General features: G+C 40.2%; 1 protein-coding gene across 4 annotated transcripts in view; it reads left to right on the top strand.

Annotated features, from left to right (window-relative positions):
* The window catches only part of trappc9 (trafficking protein particle complex subunit 9), a 233,446-nt gene that overhangs the window by 140,407 nt on the left and 70,005 nt on the right, over positions 1-23,034 (top strand). For all 4 annotated transcript variants that reach the window (XM_040021480.1, XM_040021482.1, XM_040021483.1 and 1 more), the window contains one exon: positions 15,469-15,622. In XM_040021480.1, coding sequence (XP_039877414.1) covers positions 15,469-15,622 — 154 coding nt within the window. The remainder of the gene's footprint in view (positions 1-15,468; positions 15,623-23,034) is intronic.

A 23,034-nucleotide genomic window follows, 5' to 3' on the forward strand; every position in this document is an offset into this window, starting at 1 on the left:
GGAATGCTGCTCTGGAATACAGTGAAATGCAAATTTCAAGCTCCGTTACTGCTACTGAAATGCAGACCTATACGTTGGTATTTGAGACTGAATTTCTAACTTGTAAGAATTGAAGGATACTGAAAATTATCATTGACCTTTTCCAATTGATTTTATTTGTTTTTTCTTGTCTTTTTAGTCTGTAAAACTATGAGCAAATTCTCAGCTGTCAGCAGTTAAAGGTGCTAAACAATCAAGATCCAAACATAGGTCAGGTCTGTCACTTTCAAACTTCAGTGTCACTCTGCACCAGTAGTTGTCGTCCTCTTTTTCAAACGAACTTATTCTCCAGAGGGTAAACGGCGACTTTAAGAACCGATGCTGCTGTAGACACACTCGAACATATTTCAGTGTTTCAAGGCTCTTGCCTCACTCTCACTTTCACTGAGTTATGTTGCTAAGCTGAATTGTGGATATGTTGCTTTTGATATCATTGAAGATTTGAGAGGTTTGGAAGTACCTCTGGCAAATTATGAAAAGCTCCATAGAAAGTGAGATGCTTGTACAGCTTGTTGGTGAGTCCTACATAGTTAGGATAGCTAGTCCTGCAATTGGCACAAGCCTCTGTAAAGCTAGCTAAACTGCACAGTTCTAGTTGGTGACTGTGAAATTTTAATGGAAGGACATTTTAATTGACACATCTGTTTTCTTTTTCCTTTTTTTAAATGTAGGTGTCCTTTTGTAGTTTGCTAGCACATACTGTAAACTCACAAAGCAGCTATCTAATAACATAAGCAGGTATAACGCTAAAAATCTGTTCATTTTTGCACATTATTCATCTTCTGTGGTGTCAGTGTGGATAATTTTGATGGAATAAATTATTAAATGTGATTAATGGATTTGTCATTGCAAAATATAACGCAAAAGCAGTTTGTAAACTTTTAAATTCTCAGAAATTATGGCCATTTGAATAATGGCACTGTAAAATGTAGCTTTCATTCTTTAGTATTTTTCACCGTTTATTTTAATTATGGATTTGATGAACTAATGAATTCATCCTGTGATTACTGCATGGTAGCTAATCCCCCCAAAATGACGACACACTAACGGTCACTGCTCTGCATAAACGACATGTAAATTAGCACTATGCCCTTCACTTACTCTGTAGTCTTTGAGGAGGAAAATGAGAGATCCTCTGTGCTGTCAGGTGGATACAACATTTCTTAGATTCTATAGAGCAAATTATGAGATGAAGCAAATTGTTGTTAATATGAATAGAAAATAAGAAATACTGTCCAACATGTCACACTGAAAAGTCATTTTCATTTCCAAGATGAGTTCTTAAGCACTGTAATTACGTGGGTTTTATTGCAAGTCAGTCAGTTTGTTTGGTGACTGATTGTTTTGTGTAGGATGAGTTTGATGCACGTGTTGGAGCAGTATCTAATTATTGGAAATGGAGAACGGAAGCCCTGAGGCTTCTGTCTGTAGCTGTCATCTGGATGAATGGTAACCCATTGGAGAATGGAGGTCCATGACCATCTCTTTTTCGTGTGATTCTTCTTACCTCATCGTCAATATCTTCCAGATTTTCTTAATAGTTTTCATTCCACAGTTTAGGCCACTGTGCCCAAATCTTACACTAATTGGAAGGTGGGTTTGAGTTTACAAATCAAAGGTTCAAATATTAGGAAAAATGCTGGATATTAAAAGCTGCACTATGCGTGTCAAGTTTCCCTTCAAGCCTTTACCTTTGTGTACATCTTGATTGTTTCTCTTGGACATTGGCACCAAGATCCAAATTTCATGTTATGGATCATCAATGGTAATGAGTGGTGGGTCTGCATTTTTCAGCAGAAGACTCCAGAGTATCCACACTTGAGGCAGCATGAGCTCAACAGTAAATCCACAATCATTGTCTTTTTGTCCTTGTACATTTATGTGCAAGTGTGTACTGTAATCAGCCCCGACAGTGTGTCTGAAAGAGGACATTCAAGGAAACAATCAAGTGTACTCTTGAGTTTTCTCTTTACTCACTAGTCTTTCATGTTTCACGTTTAACACACTGACAAACTGTTGGGCATTAAAGTGCAAGTGGTTACAGCAGTGCAGAGGTGCAAAAGGAGATGGACTTAAAGGGAAATCAGCCAACTTTAAATCAGATACATTTAAGATTATTACGGTTCTTATTTATGTATTTATTTAAATATTTTAAGAGCAGCCTTGGGACTTCATGCCTTCCGTCCATGTCTTAGAGCGAGAGGCAGGGTACACCGTGGATAGGTTGCCAGTCTGTCGCAGGGCTAACACAGAGACAGAAAACCATTCACACCTATGGGCAAATTAGACTTTCCAATTAACCTATCCCCACTAAGCTGCATGTCTTTGGACGGTGGGAGGAAGCCGGAGTACCCGGAGAGAACCCACGCAAACACGGGGAGAACATGCAAACTCCACACAGAAAGACTCCGGCCTCATGGTGGAATGAAACTGAGGACCTTCTTGCTGTGAGGCACCATGCTGATTTCAGTAAACTCAAACACACACGCACACGTTTGCCTCAACGCGTTCCTCTAGTGCTATGTTAGTTTTTGTTTCTATTTAATTTTAAGAAATCAAAATTTCTTCTGGCTCCACAGTAATTTTTGTTAGAATGACTTATTTTTGGAATCACACAGAAAAATCATCTGCAGAAAAATGTTTAATATTTCCTCCTCATAAAACGCCTCAGTTTTTGTACTGCTCAGCTCTGATCATTATCTGCAATCAGTATACGGTCATGTTGTTGGGTTTTGTTATTGTTGTCTTATGGGAGAGTAGTATTCACATCAGTCAGTGGATATTTTTAAAATCAGCATCATTTCTGAGGGCTGAGTAGTTTGCGTGCTCCGAGCCTTGAAAGTCATCTGGTGTTTCTTTCCTTGCCAGCAGCAGGTTGCTCTCGGACCTTCCAACACCCACTCTGCATCAGCAGACAGCTGCGTCTCCTTGGAGATTTAAATAGGCCTTTGGGGGGTTTACATCTTATTACAGAATCAACCTCCTGGCGCTAACTAGTTCCCACTGCCGTCCACCATTATCAGTGCTGAGGCAGCTCCGTAATAGCTGTAGTCGATCGTGTGGCTAGCATTCACTGCAGCACTTTCTCATTTCTTGCCATCTCCTCCCCATTCGCTGTGCCTTTTGGCTCTGCTGGATCGGTGCGCACAAGGGCAGACACGCCTCATTGCATGAGCTTTTTAAACAAAGCTTGTTTCCATGGTGACCACCTTTCCCCCTTCTTGTGCTACTTTTATGGCAGTAGAGCACATAATACATCTGCAGTCAGTTATCCCATCCCCAGCAGTCCTAGCTCAGTTTTTATATCATAATTTTTTTCTTTTCTTTTTTAGAAAAGCATTTAGAAAATACGCATACTCATTATCTTTCACATCTATTAAAAGCACCTTATATCTGCTAAGGACAGAGCATAAGAACATGTGACCACTGACACGTATATTTGCTCCACAACCTGTTGTCTTTTTCTTTTTTTTTGTCATCGTCTACAGAGATTTTCTTTTTTCCTCCTCTCACGTTTTCCTGAAACGATACGTTCCCTAGGGGGCGTTTTAGCTCTGTTGCTGTCTGCGGATGCTTAAGCTGTTGGAACACAGAGATCTCTTTTTACATGTTGTTATATACAGCGCTGCTAGAACCACTCCATCTATCAGCCTCTCGTAGTTGTTTCACAGTCATTTTTCATCTTTTATTTGGTTATTAAAATGAGCTCTGCTATTCATACAGGCAGACATGGCGGTTATATGACTCGCATACGGTTTCTTCTCCAGTAACTTAATTAACCTTGATGTGACATTTAAGCCCTGCGCCCTCAAGGGATTATCCAGTTCTCTTACAGTAACACTTGTAATGTATTATTATTTGCAAACTGCAGCATCCTTGGTTCAACTCCAACTGAGGGATTAAATTGCACGTCATTCTCTTCTTTGCACTCACATGCCCTGTTGCCTCTCTTCACTGCGCTGTCTAATAATGGCAAAATGCCTTCACCCAGCCCCCAAAAAAGCTGCTGGCGTTTAACAGCTGAAACAGAAATAGAAAACACTGTCAAGCCCTGTAATAGCACACGAATCCTCACTTTTAATGACAGCCAGCGCATTAGGATATTGTCTGCACAGAGGCATTCTTCACTGCCTATCCACATCCAGTAATTGGCTGTAAGGATTCCTCTTTGCTGGAGCTCAGCATATATCGAACGAGACGCTAATGGATGGAGCATCACCGCCTCTGCAGCTGCTGCAAACAAAGGGTTACAAAGAGTCAGCCGCAGTCTAAAAATAGACTGTTGCTCTCGCCTGCCTCTGCACAGGCCTCTGTGGATTTCACTCTTAAGCTTTTGCACGTGAGCTAAAAATAACCCTCTTTGTGAAAACATACACACACTTGCTCTCGGTACGCTCGTCGCTCTCTGCTTCTCCCCAGTGACAGAACACAATCGCGCACTGTTAAAGAAATATGCAAAAAGGCTCGGGAGAAATTGTCGATTGCAAACGATTTGCTTTTCTCTAACACGCCGTGGAGGACGTGTTTGAAATTGTACACACTCCTCACAGCAGGATCACAGCCTGTCACTCGAGAGGACATGCATGCGTAGCGCTGCAACCACAAGAACTACACAAAATATCTCCAGCAAACACGCTAAATAGCTTTAATACCAACGCAATAGTTACTGACGGGAAGCAATTACAGAAAATTTTATGACGCTTCAGCATCGCCACTGCTGTCATTGGAATCATTTTTTAAAGTTTAATCTGTTGGTAGTGTTTGTTTTTGAAGACTTGAATCTCTTGCACCGCTGAGGTGTTTGAAGCAGAGAGGCGTGCGTTCGCAGAGCTTACAGCTGAAATGATTCGTTTCTTCACATTGGTCAGATGAAAGCAGTCCCATATGCTTTAATGTGATTATCGTCTACGTTTGGTCTGAGGCAACACAGCATTTAATTAGGAAGGGGTCATTTTTCTGTGACCGTCTCATCCTAAGCTGGTGTCATTACTGCCATTAAAAAGGGCTTCACTGACACAGCTTATTGCAGGATGCTGATAATTAGGAATAAAGTGTTAGAAGTCACACCCAGTGGACAAGATGGTATTTAGTAAAACAAGGCCTGTTTGCGTTTAGAGCTTTTTCATGTCTAACACAGCACACATGTACATTTATGGAACAGCTGTAGCTCTCTGCATGAAAAATGTAAACCAGTCGATGCTTTTGTGAGTGAATCTTGTTTTTGTTTCTTGGGGGGGGTGTTGAACAGCATCTTCCAAGGGTTGTGAAATTGCTTTTGCCGTTTGCTGTTCAAATAAGAATAAGTCTGAAACTACTGCTCATATTTATTTCTGAAAATAAAACAACAGTAGCACATCTGTTGGTCGGTTATCGTTTACACTGAAATGGACATTAACTACTTACATTCAGTCTCAGAGATCCAGAATCTCAGAGATGTAAGGCAGAAACTTCCACCACATATCGTGTCATAGTTGCTGCAGGACTGCAAACAAATGCAACCAGTTGGCAATCAGCTGAGTTTAGTTGCCTGTTGCAGAAAAGTTGTGCTTCTTTGCGTGGGTTGACTGAGACTGATTGCAGTGTGTTGGCAAAATGTCGGCATTTACTAATTATAAGGCAATTATTTACAAGCTGTCTGAGAGTGATTGCAGTCAGTCTGAGTGGGACAGTAATTGTTTGGAGGTTTGGAGACAAGTTGCCTCCCACCAGGCAGCCTATGCAATCAGCTCTGATTGAAGGTGGTTGCTTAGAGGTTGAGAGTGCACCGCTGCTGCACTTTGTTGCAGCAACTATGTGCAGTTGGTCAATGAATGTGGAAAAAAGACATCATGTACACATGGATGGGCAACCAACTTTTTTTTTTTTTTCATTTTTGTTAGCCGCAATGTTTGCATCCTTTTTTTTTTTTTTTTTTTTTTTTTGTAGTGTAACTGAGACATTATATGGATGGAGTGCTGGAGGCCTCATTTACCAGCTTGGTTAGAAGGCTGTACATAAACTTCATGGCTGCCAAGTATATATCATATATCAAATATCAGAATTTCACTCACCAAAATTAAAGCTTCACAGCTGCTTCTTTATCATAACACAAATTAATCATACAAGTAAACATAAAAGACCAATCATTAGCCAACAATTTAATTTGTTATTTAAAAATTTAGTTTAGCAGTGGTTAGCAATTAGCAATTTAGTTTAATTTAGCAGTGGGTGATCTGTTTTTAGTCTGGTTTTACGCCAGAAGGTCCCCTAACCCAGTTAATAAACTCTTTGAATCAGTACTGAGGTGTCCATAAATATCTGATATCGGTCAGCCCGGCAGAGACTGATCGATATCAGATTTATATCCAGCCAGTTTCCTCAAGAGCTCGTGTTTACAGACGGACAAGCTAGTTGTGAAGACAGAAGCTGCAATCTTTGACTAACCTTAAAACCAACACCACGTGGAGGACTGAACTCAAATCCCAGCTTCAGCTTTCTCAGCCCTGTCCTTTGTGTTCCCAACCTTTCATCCCTGCTCGAGCAAAGCGATGAAAAACGTTCTGGACTAAAATACACACTGCTCCTGCGTCAAAGCTAGGCACTATTTTTTTCCTTTTTACAAATACAGCGTATGACACAAGTACCTGCTTCTATGAATCTCTTTTATCAGATGCAGATTTCTTTGACAAAATTGGTTATTTGTTTTATTACAGTCGGTAAGCACAGCACCATGAAGATAAAGTGTAATCAGTAGGGTCTGTTTAAACCCTGACTGCTCAGCGAAGCCACAAAAAATAGCGCAGAACATGACTGTACCCTTATGTTCTGTGCTTTAAACATGCTGTGATACACCTCTGCCTTGCCTCTGCTGTCACTGGGAGTCAAGCTCATTGTTAGTCATCATAATACTGAATAGATGCAGGCTAGAAAACAAAAACAAAAAAAAATATTTGCACCTTATAAAAATACCAGTGCCAAAGGCCTGCTCCCAGACACATGATAGCAAAAGACCTCTGTATTTGCAGGTATTTGTCGTGGCCATGAATACAATTGCTTATTTCTGTGGCTCTGGCTTCCATAAGCACATGGCCTTTGAACATTTGTTTGAGTGGCCAATTCACAGCTCCCCCTTTGACACACAGGAATGTGGGTGAAATCAGTCCGTACATCCATCTAATCTCACATCTCCACGTTTTTCAGCCTTGGGAAATAAACACCAAGCTGTCTGTTATTGAAGGAGGGGAGCAGGGAGGTGAAATGGACTGGGAATTAGGAGTAGAGATGTTCCACGGTGGCCACAGCTCAGCACGCAGTTTGTTATTAAAAGCTTTGTAATAGGCTAGATTAATCTCTAGATATGGTGTAATCTTTGAAAGACTCCACAATCAAATCACTGGAAGAAGATGGTGGGAGTGGGAGTAGGAGAGCTTTCTTTGTTAATGCTCTCCTGCTTTAGGAAAACACCATTTTGGGTCTGGTTAGGTGGTGGATGTAGCCTTGGCTCCACATTTAATTGCTGTGCAGTGGCCCTGCTTACAATGGATTTCAGTTTTTCTCTTTTTTAAAGACAGGGTTATCCAGAATGCAGTTAACCCAGGTTTAAAATGTATTTGAGCAGGTTAGTCATTGTCTTCTATGCTTTATAATACTGTTTTGAAATCTAATTAATATCCCTCTGAGACCCAGCTTATTCAGTATTTTCTCTCTAGTGGACAAAAAGTTGAGAGATGCTGTTTTCCCCTCAGTTCTCAGGAGGACATTGTTTTGATAGATTTATTCGCCTGTATTTTGACTATTTACACCTAATGGGCAGTCTGTATTTTACATACAATAACATTTAAACCTGATCAATATTAAAAACCATGTGACTCTTTAAATGATAAAGCAATACCTGATTTGATATTTGTTAGTATCTTTTTTCCTGTAATCGGTCAGTAGTGAGATGCCAGCAGCTTTGACATAATGGCACTATTTGGTGTCCAAGCCGTGAGAATGATTAGCGGATATGATTATTTATAATATCATGGCATCGGTAGACGAACTTTGATTCACTTTTGTTTTACATGTTTAAAGTGTTGCTGAAAATGTTGGCATAACTGAAGCTGTGCTCTATAGAGTTTTGATTTATTTAATTCTTTATTAAAACCAAGTCAGAAGTAAGTGATTTGAGAATTTTTGTGACTTTTTGAGCTCAAACTGGAAGCTCCACAGAGCAGATCAGTTTGTTCTGGTGTTTCTACTTAGACAATGAATACAGTCTGATAATCTGAGATATGTAATGTTGGTAATGCAAACATGTAAATCCTACAGTTTTAATGGTTATAATACAAAGGTGTGCACTGAAAGCACTTAAGCAGTTGTTTCAGTTTGTTTAGCATGTGGAGCCAAAGACTGAAGAAAACCTGCTGCTTCTTCTTGGTTTGTGGTCATATAAACATGATTATATCTGCAGTGAACAAACACTATTGAATCTCAAGTGAAGTTTCAAATGTCAAAGTTTTGCTCTAAACAATCGCTCACTGACCAAATGTTACCCACCGCATGAGACAAGTGTTGTCATGACTGCCACTAGACAAAAATTACATATGTTGAAGGCCAACAAAGGATGTTTGAAAAATGCACTTTTTAACCCGAGTTTTGCAGAAGTGCAGCAGACGTCAGTGGACGTGATGAATATGAAAACCACACTTTCTTCACTGTTGTAATTGCTAAACGTTTATTTTGTATTTCCCTTAAAATGCATTTCTTTCCGTATTACCATTTGAAGTGTAGATTTGGATGTGACCATCTGTCTCTTGGTAATTACATGAAGAAAACCAGTCCCAGACTCTGCCAGTCTGCGCCCTCCAATTTATCAACCATTTTCATTGTGCTACACAGTATTTATAGACTTAGTGTGTCATGTGCGCTTTTGAAGATGACTAAATAAAACACAGTGCCCATTTGAAGGTGGGACTTCAGTCAGTGACATAAGCCTAGTGCCACTAATCTTCAAAGGCGGGTGTATTTGTGGTGCAGCAAAGAGCAGCTTTCCTTATTGTCTTGGTTTTGAAGTCGTAATTGTTATTTAATTTGTGTTGTGCTTTGTTGTAAAGGCTGTGGAATAATAATTGCATTGCTTTTTCTCCTCCACCTTAATTTGATGCATGTGTGTTTCTGGACACACCCAGAAACACACACGGTAGAGACCAATACCGGCTTGAGCTGATTTAATTTTGGTAAAAATCAGGTTGAGCTTAAGGTCACACCAAATGTGACAATCAGTAAAATTTAGTTTTAACTGTAATGTCTTCACAATAATATACTAGGTACTGAATTCCTTGGGAGACGTGAGTACCTAGGTTGGCTAAGCATTTGACCTTTACCCTCATTCTTAGCTCACAAGGTCAAAGTTGATCTTGAAAAAAAAATCATCATATGAAAGGGCATGGAAGGAGCTTTACAACACACTCTTTATTTTTTCAGTACAACGGCTTATGACTAAAGCGCCAATATTTATCTCCAAAGGTTCAGTAAAAATAAAATTCTACTAACTTACCCTTCCTGTCGTGATCAGGTCAGATCTCCCCGATTTACAACTTAAAACACTCATAAATATTGTGTTTTACATCTGATTGCCTCAGGGCCTTATGACATCCTCCACACTATGAACTTGAACATATAAAAGTGAAGATCACCTCTTTTATTAAATTTTGAGTGTTTTAATCAACCTCTGTGGCGTTCCCCTAACGACCCCCTTTGGTGATGAAAAATGTTTGTTATCGTAATTTAAGAGCTGTTAAAACAGACCAGTCAATTTTTAACGGGAACAATAAAGTAAGGGCGGTGGGGGTGCACAAAACTGGAGGCTTAATAAGTTATCATTTGAGTTGTCGGTGATGATGATATAGTGAAAGACAACACAAGAAACTAGTTCACAGGACACAGCCACTGTGCTCTATGAAGCAGAATCCAGAGGTGAACCAGTCAGTGGATAAAGAGCTCGACTGTGGATTTCTTATCAATAAAAAAGCAAAGCAAAGGTGGCCTCGTCGTTACTATACTTTTTATGTTCAATTCAATTCAATTTTATTTATATAGCGCCAAATCACAACAAAAGTCGCCTCAAGGCGCTTCATAGATACAGAGAAAAACCCAACAATCATATGACCCCCTATGAGCAAGCACTTTGGCGACGGTGGGAAGGAAAAACTCCCTTTTAACAGGAAGAAACCTCCAGCAGAACCAGGCTCAGGGAGGGGCGGGGCCATCTGCTGCGACCGGTTGGGGTGAGAGAAGGAAGACAGGATAAAGACATGCTGTGGAAGAGAGACAGAGATTAATAACAGATATGATTCAATGCAGAGAGGTCTATTAACACATACTGAGTGAGAAAGGTGACTGGAAAGGAAAAATTCAATGCATCATGGGAATCCCCCGGCAGCCTACGTCTATTGCAGCATAACTAAGGGAGGATTCAGGGTCACCTGGTCCAGCCCTAACTATATGCTTTAGCAAAAAGGAAAGTTTTAAGCCTAATCTTGAAAGTAGAGATAGTGTCTGTCTCCCGAATCCAAACTGGAAGCTGGTTCCACAGAAGAGGGGCCTGAAAGCTGAAGGCTCTCCCTCCCATTCTACTTTTAAATACTCTAGGAACAACAAGTAGGCCTGCAGAGCGAGAGCGAAGCGCTCTAATAGGGTGATATGGTACTACAAGGTCATTAAGATAAGATGGGGCCTGATTATTTAAGACCTTGTATGTGAGGAGCAGGATTTTGAATTCAATTCTGGATTTAACAGGAAGCCAATGAAGGGAAGCCAAAACAGGAGAAATCTGCTCTCTCTTTCTAGTCCCTGTCAGGACTCTTGCTGCAGCATTTTGGATTAGCTGAAGGCTTTTCAGTGAGTTTTTTGGACATCCTGATAATAATGAATTACAGTCGTCCAGCCTGGAAGTAATAAATGCATGAACTAGTTTTTCAGCGTCACTCTGAGACAGGATATTTCTAATTTTAGAGATGTTGCGCAAATGGAAGAACGCAGTCTTACATATTGATTCCTGTCAGAGCAGTGGTTCAACCTTAAGGCTTAGAAACAAACTGTGAGGGAGACACGACTTTTATCAAAACTGTTTTTGCAAGTTCATTCAAATCACAGCAACCGTTGTCTCAAGGCACTCAAGGCCAGGTCTCTCTTGAAAATGACATCTTTTACCTGGATAAATAAAGGACTAATATTTACTTTATATTAAAACCACAACAATCAAATGGCCCCATATGAACTAGCACTTGGCGACAGTGGAAAGGAAAACTGTCAGAACCAGGCTCAGGGAGGGACAGCTCTCTGCTATGATTGGTTGGGGGTAAGCAGGAAGTTTAAGTTAGCCTCCATGCTACCTGATGGATGTTTGGTTGATTTGCAGGTGACTAGAGAACTAAAAGTCATCGTTTCGTTTCTCAAAGTAGAGAGTGATAGACTAATAAAAGCAGGAAGAAAGACTGCTAATGATTTCATTTTTGTTCTGAACTTTCTATGTGAGGTAGAGTCTGTTGGCGTCTGCCTCACAGGTTTACAGCAAAACATCATCATGCCACCAGTAAGACAGGCCTAAGAAATGTCTTGTCTGCTGTTAAGTGCTGCTGTAGAATTTCTTTTTCTTGTTTCAGATTGCAAAAGGAATTTAATAGTTTTGTAATAAGCCGAAGGATTACCTAGTTTCACTGGCTGCATGCATAAAACCCTTTAAAATGCATTCAATTGTATTGTGGTAAAAGTTGCAATTAGTGGCTGCACGGTTTAGCAACACTCTAAAACAGGCAATTTTAACCAAACATCTGCATATTACAACATCTAGCAGATGAGGAACATCATCCACAAAAGTGCAGTCATGTCTCTATCAGCACTTGACAGAAACACATGTTTGTAGCTGCTAGCTGCTGATTGAACTTCTTTTAGCTGTGCTTGCTCAATGGATGATGGCAAGCAAGTGGGACTCCCTCTCACACGTCATTCCATTTGTTTGTAATTAATAGACCTTAGAGACAAGTAACAAGCTCCTCAAAAGATGCTTGTTATTCTTTTTCATATCTTCTGTCATATGCGGTTATAATTTTGGCTTCATTTTAAACAAGGACACATTTTTAGGCTGATGTGTGTAGAAGTAACTCCTCTAAGCCAGAATCTCTGGCGTTAAACTGCTCTAAACAACCAAAATGTCTCTGCATGATGTCATTGAGTATTCCATGACCTGTTGGCATGTGGTTGCTGGTTGTCACTGGATGAAATTGGTTGCAGAAATGTGCCTTCCATACAAACTACAGGTGACTGTGGCAAGCTGCTTGTGACCAAAACAACTGCGATGAGGTTTTTGGTGCAGCAGTGAATGGTTACCAGGGAGCCGCTGATTGGTGTCTTGGCTCACATGACTGTCAATAACCACTCATTATCAGTCAGGCAATGTTCATTTTTCCCTAGCGACCACTGGTTGCCTTGCAGTCACCAACCAGTCTCTAGGTTTGTGTGACTGAGGCAAACAGGGTCTGGCTGTGAGCACATAAGCCCCCACTCATGTGTGATTCAAACCATATGTCTTTGGGGGCTATCTAAGGTCCTTTATGCTAAGGTTAGCATAAAGGAAGGAAGTGAGCTGAAATAGTTTTCCTAAGACAGTGAATTTGACAAAGTATAATATACTTGTTGAATGAAGCATAATGTAAAGAAGAATTATTTTGAACTTAATCGTACAATGCTACTAAAAATGAACTGGAAAAGCATAAAAACTTCCTTTTAAAATTGTTATCTATCTACATGGTTTTCTGAGGACGAATCATAAGTGAGAGAAAATGCAACACATAGCTGGTGTAAGCCTTATGCTAGGTTTCAAAGCCCTTCATTGCGATTGTTCTTGCCTGCCTTATAAAAATCCCTGATGATTGTGTGTTAGTATCGGTGTGCTAGGATACATGTAATTCACTCTGAATTCTACAGAAATGTATGCAGGCAGGGAAAGAATGGATCCAATGGATCTAGTCCTCTTTGAATAGAAGTCCTGAATAATGTAGAGGTAATTACAAGTGGTCTTGTATGTCATTTTCTTCTTCTTCTTTTTCCCACACGTGCAGGAAAGGTCTGTCTAGTTTGTTCCAAGTACAGTCTGAATCCTGGATGTGACATTTGAGGTAACCTCGGGCAAAGATGAGCCTGACTTTTGTTAATAAATAACTTAGAAACACCCACAGTATAGACGAGGAAACTTGCACCTGAGGGTGTTTGCTCAGACTAGATAAATAATTCAGCACTGGCCAAACCACACAAAGGCAGGTTGCATTGGCTGCCATCATGCTGAGGTGTATGCAAGGTTTTCTGCTGAGATCTGTTGCGGGATAATGAGAAAATGTGTCCTGTAATTTGATGAAGTATATAGTTAATATTGGATAATCACAATTTTAAATGTTTGAATGTAGTTACAGCTAGTTACAGTATGAACTATATCTAAGAAAAAGTAACATTGACCCTGAACACATCAATTTTTTAGTTACTCCATGGACTTGAATTGAAGTCTCCTCTGCTCAGTTAGTCCTCCTCTTCTTCTTTCTCTTTCTGTCTTCTTCTTTCAGCTGTTCCCTCTAGGGGGCACAACACCGAATCATCTGCCGTCATCCTCCTTCACTACATCCATGTGTATGTGAATGTTGGATAAAATGCACCTATGCGTATGAATGGGTGAATGTTGCATAGAGCACTTCAGCTACAGTAGAAAAGAGCAACATAAGAACCAGTCCATTCCATCCATTTACCGTACCAGTCCTGCACCAGCCTTGCATATTTCTCTCCCACTCCTGACTTAAATCCTTTACACACCAGACACATAAAATACATGCATATATTTTGTGTGCTAAATATATTTTTCAACTCACCCATTCTTAATGGAGCTACTCACACTGGTATACTGCTGTGTTTGGCAAGAAGTGCTCTTGTAGTTCAAGTACTACTGTATACAGTAGTATACAATGACATACAAATGGTAAATGGTATTTGTATAGCGCTTTTTACTAGTCCCCCCTAGGGACCCCAAAGCGCTTTACACACCCAGTCATCCACCCATTCACACACACATTCACACACTGGTGGAGGCAGCTACAGTTGTAGCCACAGCTGCCCTGGGGCAGACTTACAGAAGCGAGGCTGCCATATCGCGCCATCGGCCCTTCTGGCCAACACCAGTAGGCGGTAGGTGAAGTGTCTTGCCCAAGGACACAACAGCCGAGACTGTCCGAGCCGGGGCTCGAACCGGCAACCTTCCGATTACAAGGCAAACTTCCAACTCTTGAGCCACGATCGCCCACGTGTAGTAAATAGTACAATTTTACCTCCGTACAGCTAGATGTTGCTACAAGTTGGCTCCCTGAAATGATTTCATGGCCTCCTCAGATCTGGTCCCACATCTGCTAACAGCTCAAACTGCCCCACTGACATCCTGAAATATCATACCATATATATTAAAGCAACCATGATACAGCTTCATCTCCTGGGTCAAACTATGAAATTCTCCCTGGTCCTGAATTCTTGTGAGAGTTGGATTAACGCAGAATCCCTGTTGCTTCCTTTTCTTGTTTAGAAACATCAGATCCAGCTCATCATTGCTTGATTCTGGCATTGTTATTTTCACAGTGCGTTTTTAGAATTTGCTACAAAAACACAACATGTTCAGTGTGCGTATGCATTTCATGACAAGTTTGGATCTGGAAATTCTGATTTGTGTCACTTTTCGTAAAACTTGTGTAATGGCCACCTGCTTTACCGCAGTTCTTCTCTTTCCACCTCTCATGGAAATATGGTCTCTGTTTTTAGTCCCGGTCAGTAATCTTGCTGAAGGCTTTCCAGGGAGCTTTTAGAACAACCTGATAATAACTGAGTACAATAGTCCATCTTAGAAGTAATAACTGTATGAATTAGCTTTTCAGCATCCTTCTGAGACAGGATATTTCTAATTTTAGTGATATTGTGCAAATGAATGAAGGTAGTCCTCCATATTTGTTTAACGCGGACACAGAAAAACGAATACTGGTCAGAATGACTCCAAGACTTCTCATACTGTTACTGTACTCTGCTAACACTGAGGTCTCTCAGTAGTTTTGTTGTATACAAATATATGTATATAAAAATCCAATAATAAATTCTCTCAAGAACCTGCTAAATATTGATGTTTTATATTTTTGTTGTTTTATTTTTTATTTTAACTTTTAATATTTGGTCATTTCCAAAGCTTAACAGTAGCTCAAATATCAGCTGTGAGCAATTTGAACTCAATAAAAATTCATGTCATTCATGCTTTTTTAACTTGGTTTCAAAGTTTTAAATGACAGTTATGTAAGGGTTATTTCCAGAGTCATAAACCTTTTCCTTTTGGTGGGTGAAAAATTACATAAGTACGAGTGTACATCTAAGTGCTTCTCCCATTTCCTGTTCCAGGATGGCCATCCAGGTGGACAAGTTTGACTTTGAGAGTCTGCCACAGCCGGACCAAGAAAGTATTCGCTTCAGTAACCCCAAACAGCTGGAGGAGGAGCGACAGCACGCCCAAGGCTGTCAGATCAACAGCAAGCTGGGCATCTGTTGGAGCATTATATCCTTTCAGTGGTTACATGTACTATAAAAGCATCTTTAGGGGAATTGGCCTAAAGTGAACTACAAAGACCATAGACGTAGTTGGTAAATACTTTGAAATACGCTCTACCAGTTGCAGCTAATAATCCCCTACAGTCGTGGCCATAATCACGGTCAAACAGATTTTGTCAGCATTCCTTTAACTGTTGTTGTTTGTTGATATCAGTTCGATCAGTGTTAGAGCACATCTGGACCCTTCATCTGGAGGCCTTCTGGCCAGTAGGCAACATTTTTTGCCCGCATTAGCAGATGGGGACGCTTATGGCAGAGCGCTTGCTACTCTGACACTGTGAAGTGATATATTAGTAAGTGGGAATATAAATGTGAAATTAAATTTGTGAATTGTGAAATGAGACACTTTGCCAGAGCTCTTAGTCTGCGGTCCATTAAAGATAGTGACATTTTATTAGCATACCTACTCTGCGAGATTTAATTAGAAAAGTTTCCATTTGTAGTTTTTCAAAATGTGTGAGTATAGCATGTGGATAAAACACAAGCGGGAATGGTTGGCAGTGATCTGATTGTGCCTAACATTGTTTCATGAAACCACCATCCAGAGTGCTTATCCAGCTGTTAAGTGATGACGGCCTGTTTACAGCGTCCTGCCATGCGATTGCGTTTGTCCCTAACCATCCTGAACCCTCAAGTTAACTTCATTGAGCAGAAAAAAGTTGGCGTTCATCAGCTTCACTGTGTTTATATTATGCTAAACACAGCTCTGTAGCTAGCACATCATTATATTCCTGCTAGTCAAACTTCAGTAACCCTACAAACATCACTGCTGTTTAGTTTTCTGTCTTTATTTATGTTGGAAGTGATAGCAGAACTGTATGTTTTAATTTTTCAATAATCCCTCAGTCAGAACCTGAACTGTCATAGATGGAAACTAGCGAGCTAACTCCCTGCTAACTTCTAACTCTGTTAAAAATCATAAATTCTGTTTTCATGGATGACTGGATGTTAAAGTTAAATGTTACACCTGGTAGAGCAGCAACACTGATCATTTTATTACCTATGAAAGAATTTGGACAGTTTGTAACTGTCAGTGATGCTGCAGTGTTCGTTTGACTTTGGGACCTGAAGCGGAGTTTGGACCTGGAAACGGTTAATGACGTCAGACTTAAAGACCAGATAGGAGTGTGTTAGGAGGGGTTAAAGTTTTGGCTCATGTGTTTTGTATCTGTTGTCGTTCTCCATGTTGAAGATGTTTTTGATTTAGCAGATATAGACTATCCCCAAGTCAGGGGTTCTATTCTATATTAAATTCTCTATGTGGAAAAATGGAGTTTTATCGAAAGGTAGAAAACCTTTTTGAGCTGTTTGCCAACAGACGGCTATTTGGACAACTGCTCATCTTTTGCTACCTTGGTACTTGATTTCCTGATTCTTAGATGTTCTGCTCAAAGACGATCCAAATGCAGATGTTCTTTGGGAAGACTGTTCTAATAAAAGAAAATTTTAGTCCAGAACTTAGTAGTGAGACTACACATATTAGAAACATGGAAAACTGGGGTGGTGAAAGAAGCATAAAAAAAATAACTAAAGCTGCTCAGGTAGCTTAACAGTGTTGAGGAGCGCACACAAACTAAATAAACAAGGAGGAATGGGTGAAATGAGCCAGGGCTGGTTAGAAAAGCACAAAAGTGGGAACCCAAAGCAAATAAACCAAAGGCAGTGAAGGAAAATCATATTTTCAAAATACAGCATAAAACAGTACAATGAATAAGGCTTAAGAACTTTGCAAACAAAAGCTGACGCGATTACGCCTTATACTATCTGTATTTTAATTAACCTGCATTAGTCCACATAACACTTTCCACATCCAGACTTGAGTGTCTGGTATGTTGTGCTACATTGACACAAGTGAAAACAATAGCTGGAGCCCCGAAATTACTTCTACTGTCTGCAAAGAACTTAAAATTTTTGCTTCAAAGACACAGGTCTGTGTAATTTAACTGTGATGAGGTTTCAGAAATTGCAAATCTACATGCACAGAAATTTCTGTAAACTATTTAAATTCAGAATCCAGCCAGGACTTCAATTCCGTTCAATGCAGTTTTATTAATATAGCACAAAATTATAACAATGGCCACTTTATATCTTAAAGCAAACCCCCTACAGTGTCCTTTGCTTACAGCTAAGACATCTTCAGTTCTTTTCTGCTGCCACGATAGGGAAGCAGAGCTTGAGAGAAGTATATAGTCAGTCAGTCTGGATTTATCTTTAGTGCCTTATATCAGCTCATCACTCAGTAGTTGGCAGTACTATGCACGTATCTAAGAGCTACTGATTGTTAGTGAGCATGGTAACCAGTTAATGGGGAATCCAGTCTGGGAGCTGAAAATGCTGTTTTCCATGTGTGTATGTATTTTGTTTTGTTTTTTCATGAGGGCGTAAACACTTCTGTCACCATATGCATTGGTTTATCTCCCAGCACTTTGGCGGCTTGTAGGCAGGAATGAAGAAAGAAAGCGACGTATGAATATATTCCCAACAGCATTCCCTTTACTGCAACAAAAAAAACCCTAAAGCAGACTGTTTGAACATATGTTACTGTTGTTGTTTCTTTTTTTGTTTTTAAGTGTGAATAGTATCATGTATGATATATTAGTCAGGATGGTGTCAACAGGAGATTGACCTATAAGAACAAGCCAAAGAAAAGGATTTAGAGGCTTTGCAGTATTGATCTAATTGGAAATGAGCTACACCCGGGCTGTCAAGTGAGAAATTGAACTAGAAATTAAAAATGTGACATTTTACCCTTTTAACCTTCATTATGGGTGGCTTGTGTTTGAAAATGGCTCATTAGGGTACAATAGAACTGGTATAGAGTCTGTTACTAATTCAGTGCAAGCGACTCAACTGGCTATGCGACAGATGCCACATTATATCATCAGGTCAAACCTTGATGCTATCATTTTCTGCACACTGAAACACATCCTTGTTGATAATGACTCAGCTGCTAAACTTGTCAGAATAGCACAATGTAAATTCTGCTTCAGGGTAGATTTTCCTTTTTACAATATGAAAAATAGAGAACTATAAAATCTGATTACACTGCATGTCACACTTAGATACAATTATTTGGCCTTGAGCAACTAACAGTCACTTTCATTTGTAATTTATGAGCTTGTTGATGGTGTTTGGTACTGATTCATAGAGGGTGATTCTGCCACACGCAGTACAGATGCCATGAGAAGTGGAAGAGATAAAAAGCAAATGCTATGTGTATGTCTTCCCCCTGAGGAGGTCATAGCCAAGTCCATGAGTCATCTCTCAATGCACAGTGTGGAAGTTCCCCTCTCAATAGCGAGCTTAAAAAGCTCTGGATATGTAGTCATTAGTTATGATTATATCAATAATTACTATCAATTAATATCAACATACAATCTGACTAAAATGCATGTAAAAAAATAAAAAGTACATATATATAAGGTATGCAAAAAAGTTCAGAGGTTCATAAAAGTCAAACATTTAATCTGATTGAAACTTAGTTGATTTTCCATTTAAGATAATCTTGAATGTCCGCATGGATTACAACACTGCTGCTTTTTTTTTTTTTTTGGATCACTCCCTGAAAGTCTCCCTCTGACATTTGCACTGTGCACTTTGATGTTTTGCTGTGGACCCCAACTTTTGTGACATCTGCTTAAAACTGACCTCAAATTGTGTGAAGGATCAAAAATGACTAAGCAGTTTTCAGTTGAAGGGCCCATAGTTTCCAATCAGGAATGCAGAGCAGGAGCATGCTCGTCATTTTATTCGGCATTCACCAGGTTCTGCTCCGTAAACGGAGTGAGAATGTCAATGTGGATTTTTGTCCCGAGTCACCTTAGTTATAACATTCAGTAGAAATCACATGAATTATGTTGCGTCCCAGCATTGTGCTGTATCAGAGGGTAGGAGCAAAGTGCAAGAGGGTTTTTTGCTTCTTCTGTAAAATGATTTATTAATAGCAGAATAGCTAAAAATGGCCCAGAGGTGCATGGAATGATGATTTTAAATGGGAAATTATCAGATAAGCCTTAAAAATTCATTATTGACCTGTTCTCTGAACTTTTGATTAAACTTGATGTACGCATACAGTTATTTGAAAAAGTATAATTTCACATGTTCTGTATTTTTGGTCGCTACTATATCTTAAATTCTTGAAATATTTATTAACTCAACATAGTTTGAAGTTCAAAACTTGGTTAAAAAGAATGCCAATATTCATGTTGACTTGAAATATACATCTTGTACCAGAGCAATTTAGGACTAGTTTTAAATTGTGATAAATCACCTTCACTGCACAGCTGAACTGCTTAGGCAGGCTGTTTGTATAATTCATCAGTCAAAGCTCAGCTCTGAAGGTCTCCCGGACTGTCTGGGCTTATCCAATAAGAAGCTACTTAAAAGCAGAACAATACAGATTCACAAATTAACAGCTGAAAAGTCACTCTTTCAGCTCAAAGTAGGATGAACCAATTTTCCAAGCAACACTCTGGAATCCTTTTTATTTCAACTGCATAATAGAAATGTTAAATTGTTTAGAACTATCCAAATTAATCTGGGTAATAAATAGAAAAGTACCAAACCGTGAATGGCTATTGACAATAAGTATAGACAGCTGACACGTATATTAATCATTCGCACAAGCGCCGGCTTTCTCTGAAATGGCCTGTTGAATGTGATGTTTAGTGCCCACAAATATACTGAATATAAAATATCAAAGGTGAATTTGGAAGTCACTCCGGATACGAGTTCTGAAATACGCTGCTCAGAAGAATTCAAGGAACACAGATCTCTACGGCGGGGGAAAAAAATTCTAAAAATCTGTGCTGATATGGACTGGGTAATGTTTTAGGAATGAAAGGATGCCACAGCATTAATGGAAATGAAAATTATCAATCTCCAGAGGGTTTGATTGAGAGATACCCTGAGTGCTCCAAATGAGATGACAGGTGTCCCTGGGGATATCCTCCCAGCTATAGACCAGGGCATCACTGAGCTCCTGGATAGTCTGAGACACAACCTGACAGCATTGGATGGACCAAAGAAAATGCCCGAGATGGCATGGTATTAATTCCTTCATCCACTTAGAAGTGCCTGCAGACTCTTGCACATGAGGCCAGCATTGATGATCACCAGGACCAACCCAGGACCCACTGCATTAGCATACGGTCTGACAGTTGGTTCAAGGATTTCATGGCAGTCGGGCTGCTGCCTGTGGTGGTGTCTGTGTCCCTCCATGGATATGCTTCCCCAGACCACCACTGACCCACCACCAAAGCAGTCTTGCTGAACGATGTTACAGGCTGTATAACGTTCTCCACAGCTTCTCCAGACCCTTTCAAATCCATCACATGTGCTCAGAGTGAAGCTGCTCTTAGCTGTGAAAAGCACAGCACAAATGCCAATCAGGCTCCACAGTGCTGGGCAGTGAGTTTGGTCTGAGACATTCACACCAGTGGTCTCCTGGAAGTCATTTTGTAGGGTTCTGGCAGTTACTCTTGGCACAAAGGAGCAGATGCCGGTCGTCCCAATGGGTTAAGAACCTTCCACAATCCTCTCCAGTTCTCCTAGACTAACTGCCTGTCTCCTTGATCTCCTTTAGTCTCTTCAAACTGTGCTGCGAGACACAGCAAACCTTCTGGTAATGGCGCATATTGGTGTTCCATCCCTGAGGAGTTGGACTGTGCACCTGTGCAACCTCTATAATGTCCAAGTATCACCTCATGCAACCAGTAGTGACACTGACCGTAGTCAAATAGAAAAGTTAGTGAACAAACAGTCAGAAAAGATGTCGGTGGCTTCCTACTCTAAAATCAGTCCTCTTTGGGGATCATCTCATTGTTGCCCCCCAGTGCACCTGTTTTTAATTTCATTAACACCAAAGAAGCTGAAACTGATTAACAACCCCCTCTGCGACTCAACTGACCAGATCAATATAATATAAGTTAATTTAATACCGGCTTATTTCACAGTTGGTCGTATGACTAGAATAGAATAGAATTAGAATAGAATTCAACTTTATTGTCATTGCACATGTCACAAGTACAAGGCAATGAAAGGCAGTTTGCATCCATCCAGAAAGTGCTTTAGCAATAATATAGATATGTTACAAAAATCATAGGTATGTTACAATGTACACGGTATGAAGGTATGTTACGAATATGCTGTAACTATAAGTATGTACAGGCTGTAGTGAGTGTACAAGCTATGTACAGGCTATGAACAGGATATAGATATGAAAACTTTACGGAAATATGAACTATACAAGTTATAAACAGTTGTAGAACTAGTTGTAGAACATACTGTGCATGTTCAGTCCATGAGTTTAATGTGGGTCAGATGTCAGGAGCCTGACAGCTGTGGGGAAGAAGTTGTTCCAGTACCTGGTGGTCTTAGTCCAGAGGCTCCTGTAGCGCCTCCCAGAGGGCAGGAGGGTGAAGAGTCCATCTGCTGGGTGACTGGGGTCTTTGATGATTTTCCCAGCCCTTTTCAGACACCGCTTCCTGTAGATGTCATTTATGGCAGGAAGTGGTGCTCCGACGATGCGCTGGGCAGTTTTCACGACCCTCTGCAACGCCTTCCGGTCCGAGGCAGAGCAGCTCCCGTACCAGACTGTTATACAGTTGGTCAGGATGCTCTCGATGGTGCAGCGATAGAAGTTCACCAGGATGTCTGAGGACAGGTGGTTCTTCCTCAGGAAGAAGAGGCACTGGTGAGCCTTCTTGACCAACTTGGAGCAGTTGGTTGTCCAGATGAGATCCTCGTGTATGTGGATTCCTACATACACATATACACTTATTCTGTTCACTTCACCCAGTATCCACTTAAAATCTGTATTCAGAACATGACATCCTTCCTGCAAGTTGGATGAGTGTAGCGAAAGTTTACGCTCTCTTTACAATAGAGTGCTGTTACAGAGACTACTCTTTGTGCATTAATCATGCCCATATTATATAATATATCTATTTCAAAGCTTATATGAGGGTCCACTGAGAATTTCCAAAAAAAGTCAAGCATGGCTCAGGATACTGATCATTATACTACTGTATCATCCCTGTTGTACACCTGAAAACAGACCATATCTGCTAGCAGCTCGTGTTACCCAACAATTCCAGCAAAGCCTTGAAATAGAAATTCTACATGGCTTTGAGTGATCAAAGCTGCAACACTGACACTTTACCGTTATTCTCTGGAATACAGATGATGTGACGTGATTCATCGTGACTCAGACAATTCAACAGAAAGGTAGCCGCACCTTTCCACACAGTATGCTTTGTCCATAGATGCCTTCACTCTCTCTTTCTCTTACCCTCTTCATGCATTCTGCACTTTCTCTCAAAGGTTAATAGACACAGGTTTGGTGCTCTAGGCGCTGCT

This window comes from Simochromis diagramma, unplaced genomic scaffold (genome assembly GCF_900408965.1).
Source record: "Simochromis diagramma unplaced genomic scaffold, fSimDia1.1 OVJJ01000753.1, whole genome shotgun sequence".
Lineage (NCBI taxonomy): Eukaryota > Metazoa > Chordata > Actinopteri > Cichliformes > Cichlidae > Simochromis > Simochromis diagramma.